The sequence below is a fragment of the Stomoxys calcitrans genome, chromosome 5, assembly GCF_963082655.1.
Source record: "Stomoxys calcitrans chromosome 5, idStoCalc2.1, whole genome shotgun sequence".
Taxonomy (NCBI): Eukaryota; Metazoa; Arthropoda; class Insecta; order Diptera; family Muscidae; genus Stomoxys; species Stomoxys calcitrans.
In genome coordinates, this window is record NC_081556.1 from 11,878,005 (window position 1) to 11,886,853 (window position 8,849).

At 40.5% G+C, this 8,849-nt stretch overlaps 1 protein-coding gene across 2 annotated transcripts; it reads left to right on the forward strand.

The window, feature by feature from the left end:
• The first annotated feature begins 285 nt into the window (after nt 1-285).
• On the forward strand, nt 286-5,889 carry LOC106082564 (putative cyclin-dependent serine/threonine-protein kinase DDB_G0272797/DDB_G0274007). Of its 2 annotated transcripts, none has more exons than XM_013245153.2 (3): nt 286-560; nt 3,353-3,529; nt 3,597-5,889. In XM_013245153.2, exons 1-3 carry the CDS (start codon nt 558-560, stop codon nt 5,004-5,006), a joined length of 1,590 nt encoding a protein of 529 aa, XP_013100607.1. In that variant the 5' UTR covers nt 286-557; the 3' UTR covers nt 5,007-5,889. The 2 variants fall into 2 exon arrangements, with proteins under 2 accessions (XP_013100607.1, XP_013100608.1); XM_013245154.2 differs by having other exon boundaries at nt 3,374-3,529.
• Nucleotides 5,890-8,849: the final 2,960 nt, after the last annotated feature.

Genomic DNA, 8,849 nt, shown 5'->3' on the forward strand with positions numbered 1-8,849 from the left:
ATGACAGCCATGTAAAAACTCCACAAAGAGGTGTCGCACTGCGCCACGCCGTTTCGACTCGGCTATAAAAATGAGGCCATTGAGCTTAAAATAATATGTGAGAAGTTTGCCCCTGTTCCTTAATGGAATGTTTAAGGGCAAATTTGCATTTGCATCAATTGTATTTATTGTTTACGATATCTCTTCATAGGGGAAGGTGTAGAACATCATCACGACGTTAAAATGAATTCCGTCCGGCACAAATTAGATTTTCACAAATAATTTTCCTACTGGGTCTTCTACATTGACATTTGGTTGACAGAGGCCTTTTTGGTGCTTAGTGTGTGAGTGAGACGGCGGTTTTTGCTGTTGTGACTGTGAGTGAGATGGTGAGATGGCGGCCAACAACAACAACGACGACGACAAAGAAACGACTGTCAGTCGGAAAATGACAAAAAGAAGAAAAATCAGCAGCCAGAAGTAAAGTAAAGTGTTTGATGTGAAAAAACCCAACAAAATTGAAGAAAAAACAGAAAAAGAGTGCTCCCAATTGATTTTAATAATAATATTTTGCCAAAATGGTGAGTGCATGTGGGTGAAGTGTTGTTTATGTAGAATTTTATGAAGAAATAAAGTTCGACGTTCTTTTCTTCGGTGCCCCTCTCTTTGTTTCCTCCTCCCCACCCTCCGCACACATTCATACACGTACATTGGGCAGACACACAAACACATATTTATACATGGAATATAGTTAAAACAGTTGCCAGATGGAGTGTTGTTAGATGAACGATAAATCTAAATGTTTAGAAACATTTTTTCGTTATTTTTTTGAAAAAAGTAATAGTTTTTTGTTTGAATTCGTATTAAATTAAAATCGTTCTAAATATTAATGTCAGTGTGCGTGTCTATGTTATTGTGCTGTTAACAAAGTTTTCTTTTTAGCTAATGGGGTTAGCTAGCATTAATAAAGTGCCAATAAAAAATAGGTCGGCCACATAGCTTTGAAGGCGAGAGCCTTGTTGCTTACGAGAAATATGTATGCAAACGGTAGTATTGTATCCATATTTCTCAAGTTTTTGTTGTTGTACCTGTACGTAGTGTTTTCATTCAACAATTGATATGTACATTGGAACGGGAAAAAGGTGCATAAATACCATTCTTGGATATGAGGATAATAGGACAGGAAAATAGAGTCGTCACAGACTGGTATACAAAAACAACGGCATCGGGACGAATCATCAACTACCACTCAACGCAACGTAAAAAGATTAAACTGACTGACTGACCTAACTTATCAAAATTTCAAAACTCGCCGAGAGCAACGCGTGGATATCTAATAAGAAAAAGGAGAATACAATAATAGCATACAAATCAAACCAGACACTACAAAAGCTGTTTACAACAACAACTTATAATGCAGACAAATTGCAACAAGACAACGTTGTTTACGAACTTACGTGTAAGGAAAGACTGCAGGCAACAATCGACGAAAGCTAACAAGCAAACGCGTGCTAAGTTCGGCCGGGCCGAGTCTTGGGAACCCACCGCCATGGATTCTGCTAAACTATAAGAGCTACTGGTTATAAACCGAATTGAACCGTACTTTGTGCAGTTGTTGAGATTCATAAGAGAACACTATATGCAAAATTACACCAAAATCAGATAAAAATCGAGACTTGCAAGGCTTTAAAAATCAAGTCGGGATATGGGTTTATATTAGAGCTATATCATATTCTTGACCGATTGCGGTTTCCAGACAAAAATTGCGGCTTCCAGAGGCTCAAGAAGTTAAACCGGGAGATTGGTTTATATGGGAGCTTTATCAGGTTATAGACTAATTTAAGCTGTACTTGGCACAGTTGTTAGAAGTCACCACGAAACACTATGTGTAAAATTTCAGCAAAATCAGACAAGAATTGTAGCTTCCAGGGACTCATGAAGTCAAATCGGGAGATCGGTTTATCTGGGAGCTATATTAGGTTTTTGACCGATTTGGATCGTACTTGACGCATTTGTTGAAAGTCATAACAAAATACGACGTACAAAATTTTAGCCAATTCGAATGGAAATTGAGGCTTCCAGGGGCTCAAGAATTCAAATCAGGAGATCGGTTTATATGAACCGCTTAGAACGTACTTGGCTGTTGACAAAATACTGGGTGTCTACGATGCTTTATATGACAAGGCGAGTTATTGGTGCCTTTAAATAACCAATGGCCAACATGTTTCCGCCGCGATCGGTCCTTTAGACCGGAACGAGCTTGCTCACTTAATGTAGCTAGGCATAATGACATGTGGCTACAACAACAATAACAACTTATACCATCTGACGTGTAATGCTGATCCTTTCCCTCTACATCATGATGGGGGTGACTGCCAGCCTAGAAAAAGCTTATTCTGCTTATAGTTCGTCGAATGTAAGATGTCCCAATATTCGAGGAACCTCAGGTTTCTAACTCAGCTTGACAAGTATCCATCCAAATGCATATATGTGGTAATAACAACGGAAAATAACCATGAGCCCCACAATCTCCATATAGACATTTGGCTACAACAACAATAACAACCTATATCATCTGTCGTGTAGCGCAAATCATTTCCTATTAGCTATTTCCTATGTGATGATTGGGGTGGCTGCTAGCCTTGCAGATGCTTACACTGCTTATAGTTCGTCGAACCAGCGGTATCGAATGGAGAGTCTCTGTGGGAGGCCGGGCGGCAATAGCTCTTGCTTAAATACTGAGTCACCATGATGCTCGTTATGATAGGGCGAGTACTTGTCGCCTTTAAATAGCCAATGACGTTCTCGCGCCGTTCTTTTCTATGGACCAAAACGAGCTTGTTCACCTATAGAACATCTGTGGTTATAACACTTCACTAGAGTCCCCCATGGAGGGCCATTTAGCTGAAAAGTATATATATTACTGTGTAAATGTTTTTAGTGGCACTCCTGCTTTGGCTGGGACATGTGCTGAGTCATTTTGAGTTATGCCACCTGATTTCCGATTGTTTCTGAATGACTTGAAGTTGAAGTTTTGTTTTCCAAAATTAAAAAAAAGAAATCACCAATGTAGTGCTGACTGGCTATCAGAATATCAAAAAATTATCCATCATTAATGTCATGGACTTTATGTAGACTCGATTTGAACTTGAAAGCTCTTTAGATTCAATCTTAAGACTCAATGGGCTCATTAGTCCTAACGGTCATCTGGCGATTTAACTGTTATACACTTACACTTACACATACATATACATATAAACCATTTTATGTCTATTGCTCTGCTCTATGTACTTCTATTTATTATTGTTGTTGTACTTTTTTGTGTGTGAATTTTCGAATTGTTGCAAAATTTCTTTCGTTTCTTAATTTCAAGGTTTTCAATATTTTATTCAAGGATCGTGTCACAAAGCCGCAGAAGAAAATGCTTATAACGCTATTGCGGGAGACCAAATACATGGAGGGGAAGAAAGAAAAAGAATGGTATTGGGAGAAGATACAGGAGGCCTTGAATAAAATTGGACCAAAAAAGACCATCATACAATGGAAGAAGGTAAACCAAAGAACAAAAAAACTCTTGGAACATTTTTGATTTAATTGAATTTCTTATTTGTTTGTAGTGCTGGCGGGATATGCGCTTGACAACACGTAAAAAACTTGCCGAAATGAAACGTTGCCAAATGGCTGGTGGTTCACCGCCACCAGGCATAGAACTTAGCCAGGAGGATAATGATATCATTGATATTGTGGGCACTGAATATTTCTATGAGGAAATGAATGGCGAACTGAAGCCGGAGAATTTTATGTCAGGCTTTGATTATGTGCCCGAACATTTTTGTGATGCCATATTAACCGCTGCCGCCGTCTCGAGTGGCCAACAACATATGCAACATCAAAAGGAACAGCAGCAGCAACAACAACAACATGCCCAACAGCAACAAGATCATCATAATACAAATGATGGCGAGACCAATGATGCTCCCGGTTCATCCAACCACACAGACACCCAAGGCGGAGGTGGTTTTGGTCAAGCCAATGTTTCTCAAATGACTGGGCACAATGGTGACCATTCGAATTCAACTGGTACTTTGCAACAGCACAATATAATGCCTAATCATCCGGCCTTCTCGGGTGGTCTGCATCCGCATTTGATGCGACGCCAACAACATGCTTCCGCTGCCTTTCACCGTGAGGCAGCCTTCGAGGAGAAGCTATTGCAATTTATGCAGGATGCATTTCCCAAAAAGAGTAAAAAACGAAAAAGTCGTGATCCCGACAAACTATTTCTGCTCTCGCTGTATGAGGAAATCAAACGAGTTCCCGAAGATATACGCCTCGATGTGAAGGGCGAACTGCTGCAAGTGCTGAAGAGGTATCAAAAGAAGGCGCCCATTAAACAGGAGAAAACACATCACCCTCACACGCAATCATCATCGAGTTCGGGCAAGTCCTCGGGCAATACCACGCCCAATGATAAGTTACAACTTCCGCAACATACTCAGCAATTATCGCATAGCATGTATCAATTGCAAAAGAAATATGACAAGAACGAAAAGGAGCCATCGCCACAGTCACAGGTGGAACGTGCCGCTTCCTCGGGGGCCGTAGCCCTACATGCTCCCCAGCAGATACCGCATACATTGTTTCAGCTTCAAAAGAAATACGAAGAGACGACTGCGGAAAAGGTACACCAGCAGCAGAATGAGCAGCGTAAGCAACATGTGGAAGCGGCACATCAGCAACATCAAAGTGCCCACCAACAACCGCCACCACCACCGCCTTCCAATGAACAACAACAACATCTACATCATCCCCAAATGCCGCATGGCATAATGTTCCCCCTGCCCCAGATACGCAATGAACAGCCACCCGGTGGTCAGCAGCATCATGCCCACCAGCAGCCTCAGCAATCGCAACACCATCCGCATCAGACTCACCATCCACCCTCCATATTTGGCAATTCAGCAGCCTCGGCCACAGGCGGCATGAGTACCGATCGCCCCGCTATGTCCTACGAGAATGTGGGATGAATGTGGAGTCGTTTATGGGAAGCTGCCTGGGAGGTTCGATTTCCATTAAACGCATTGTTAGATAGTAGTGAAGCTGAATAGGCTCTAAAAAACAAAACAAACACACATACACTGAGAAAAAAAAAACAAAAACAAAATCAACAACAAAAACAATATTGTCGTTATTGTATGTAAACAAAATCTAGTATAACTGAACTATAATTATAGTTTATTTTGTTTTAATTTTTCTTCCTTCATTTCATTTACATTTTATGTAATTGTATAACATTCACATAGACACACACACACACACACACACACACACACACACACACACACACACACACACACACACACACACACACACACACACACACACACACACACACACACACACACACACACACACACAAACATATACTCTCGTTTCCAAAACATAGCGCAAGCAAGCATTACAAAAAACATAAAACTTCATATGTACCCAAAGGGCAGGTTGTTATACGCACTGGGTTTTCCCTCCAAGCAAAGTTATACGAAGACGTTTGTCTATTGCTTAAGACATTTCTAAGCAGATTTAGTTTTTCGTTTGAATTTTCTGCAGTTCTTTGTTGTTGTCCTTCCTTGACTTAATGTGTTTCAGATATTTGGTTTATTTTTCTATGCAACATTTTAAAGATTCTGTAAAAAAAATATCCACAGCTTGTGAAATCTGTTCTTGAGTACAATCCATTCATATACATAAAACATAAACACACACACACACATACATATGTTATATACATTTATATTATTAAATAATATATACTACTAACCTATCCGTTGGATTTTATGGTTTATTGATTGATTGATTGAGTTATTTCTTATTTGGCGGATATAAAAATAATAAATGTGAATATCTAAAAGCTCTGACAAGTTTGAACTTTCATGTCTCCAGGTTAAGACACTGCCTCGTTCACTAACTTTTTTTACTCAAGTGAGTCGAGTCAGTCACTCCAACATCTGTTTTCCGTTATGAAATCAGCTGGTTTTGACACAAGGGCGAACGAAAATCGCTCACTTTCAGTGATACAAAGTTAGTAAACAAGGCAGATAGTTTTTTAAGATCTGGCAGAAACAAGGTGAGGTTAGATTGAAAAAAATGGTAAAAGGATTGTCCTGGGAGTATGCCTGCCCATTCCGCTTGGATATGCTATAATCCCCTTATTCCGTTTGGCGATGGCGTAGTCGAATGTCGAAATTTTTACAAAATGATATTATGGTTGTCTAAGACGAAAATTCGATTGCATATCACCTAAGTCGAATTCGACTGTCAAATTTGGCGAAAGTAATTTTTTTCTTAAATTACCGCAATATTTTTTTATTATCATACTGTCGAAGGCGAATAAGTTACAGAATACCATGAAATGTAAAATTCGCCTTCGACTAGGACTGCTTTCGATTTTCGCCTTCCACGACGAGAATAAGGGCGATTTTTTTTGGGACTGAATAATCTTTTAATTCATCTAGTTGAAATGACGATCCATTGCCTTGACGATCCACAGTTCCGAATTTCGGCCATCGTACTTCACTTAAACCGAGGATGTCTAGGTTGTAGTTTGACATCTTGTTCTGGACTTGGTTGTTGTTGTTGTTGTAGCAGTTTATTGTGTTCTATCTTTCGTCTGCCTGATTCTGTTGAGTGTCAAGACCCAGGAACTCCGCGACTAAGATGGGGTGCGTCCACAGGGATCTGGGTCTGAGTCAAGTGGGTCTGGCCGGGCAGTTAAACAGGTGACGTGTATCGTGCGGTCCCTGGTTACAATCGGGACATATATCTTGCACGTCGGCATCAATCCTAGCTCTGTGGGAATTGAGGCGGCTGCATCTGCCGGAACGTAATTGAGCCAGAACTACTCTGGTTTGCCGGGAGAGGTCGATTTCTGCGGGTGCAATGGGTGGCGGTCGTTCTCCAAGGACTACATTCACCCGGTAGCCAATTACCGCGTCTGCTTGATCTAGAGGTTCTCTCTTGTAGCGCTGAACCTCACGCTCTAGATCGTGTAGATCTACCTTAAGGCTTCTGGGCGATGGGTATCTATCCACAAGATGATGATTTGGATGGTTTCTGCGATAACAGCCCAAAAGGTATTGCTTAGACAGCATGTTACGTCTTCGCACTGGTAGGACCTTTGTCTCCTGATGGAGGTGGTCCACATGAGAACTGAGGAAACAGCCCGTCGCAGTTCGGAAGGCGGCATTCTGACAGATCTGAATATTATTCCACTGCGTGTCACAAAGTTGACGTGACCACACTGGCGCTGCATAACTTACCACAGACCGGCCAATTGCTTTGTACGTGGTCAAAAAGGTTTCTTTGTCTGCACCCCAAGTGCTGCCAGCGAGTGACTTGAGCACCTTGTTTCTACTTTTGACTTTATTGCAGATTGCTGTGGCATGTGGGGAGAAAGTGTAGGAGCTGTCAAATGTGACGCCAAGTATTTTGGGACACTTGATGGTCGGAATCATTTCTCCATCGACCATCACAGTCAGACCATCACACAGTCGACCATCACAGTCAGTCACGTGTTCGTCTGGACTTGGTAGAGTCTCGATGCTTCTGAGAGAGTTCTGACGTTCCATGTTCCAATCATAAACCGTGTTCTCAATTCATAGGTCGTCATCGGGGGGTTGTCAGTTCCAATATTTCTTGTTAATGTTTCTGTAATCGTGATTTTTAGATGGATGGCGGATTGGGCCATCGCATCTGTACCTAGTGCAGGGGCTGCCAGCGACCCTCTAGGCCGCATTTTCTTGATGGAGAATCTTCTGAAGATCTGCGAACGCCACCGTTGGCCATTTATTTTGGCTCATTCGCTGCCGACCCTATTGCACAGACCTATGGTGTTCGTATTTGTATCCGTGCAAGCGGGACAACCCCTGTTTGTGCTAACTTTTAGCTTCGCATATTTTATTTCTGCGGTACCATGGGTGGCATCCGATGGTAAAAGTAGCATGGGAACTCCGCACGGAAAAGCGTTTTGAATGCAGGAAATATTCAAATTTCTAACACTATGTTGTTGTCCACTTGATCTTTCCATTGAAATTTCGCTCCTTCTAGCTGGCGTTAACCGTTTGAAGTACTTTTTTGGCTCAAGCTTCTTCTTTCATTGTACTGAAGTAAACATTCTTCTAATTTATTGTATATAAGTGCACTAAAAAGAAACCAGTGCCGAGGTGTCACACAAGAAAACAATCAGTCGTTTACTAGCGAGTATTAGATTAAACTTTTTCAAATTCGTAACATAAAATCCTTATCTAGATTTTGGGATATTTTATTTTATGACTTACGAGCGTCAAGAAAGTGTGCCATACACTTTTAACCTTATCTAATATAATTAAAATTTTTGGCCTTTCACATTAACCAACGATTCCATAAAATAGGTTATGCTAACATACAATACATTTCCCACAATAAAAAAATCGGTATGTGAAATAAAATATTATGGCGTTGAGCTATGAATGAAAAAAAAAATATAATAGATATTTATGACGGGAAATTTCTTGATTACTCTATTTTATATTGGGTTGCCCAAAAAGTAATTGCGGATTTTTCATATAGTCGGCGTTGACAAATTTTTTCACAGCTTGTGACTCTGTAATTGCATTCTTTCTTCTGTCAGTTATCAGCTGTTACTTTTAGCTTGCTTTAGAAAAAAAGTGTAAAAAAAGTATATTTGATTAAAGTTCATTCTAGGTTTTATTAAAAATGCATTTACTTTCTTTAAAAAAAATCCGCAATTACTTTTTGGGCAACCCAATAGTTGCGAAGAAACACTCCCTTTTATCTTAAAAGGGTAGGTCTATTTTCACTTTATCGGCTTAGAG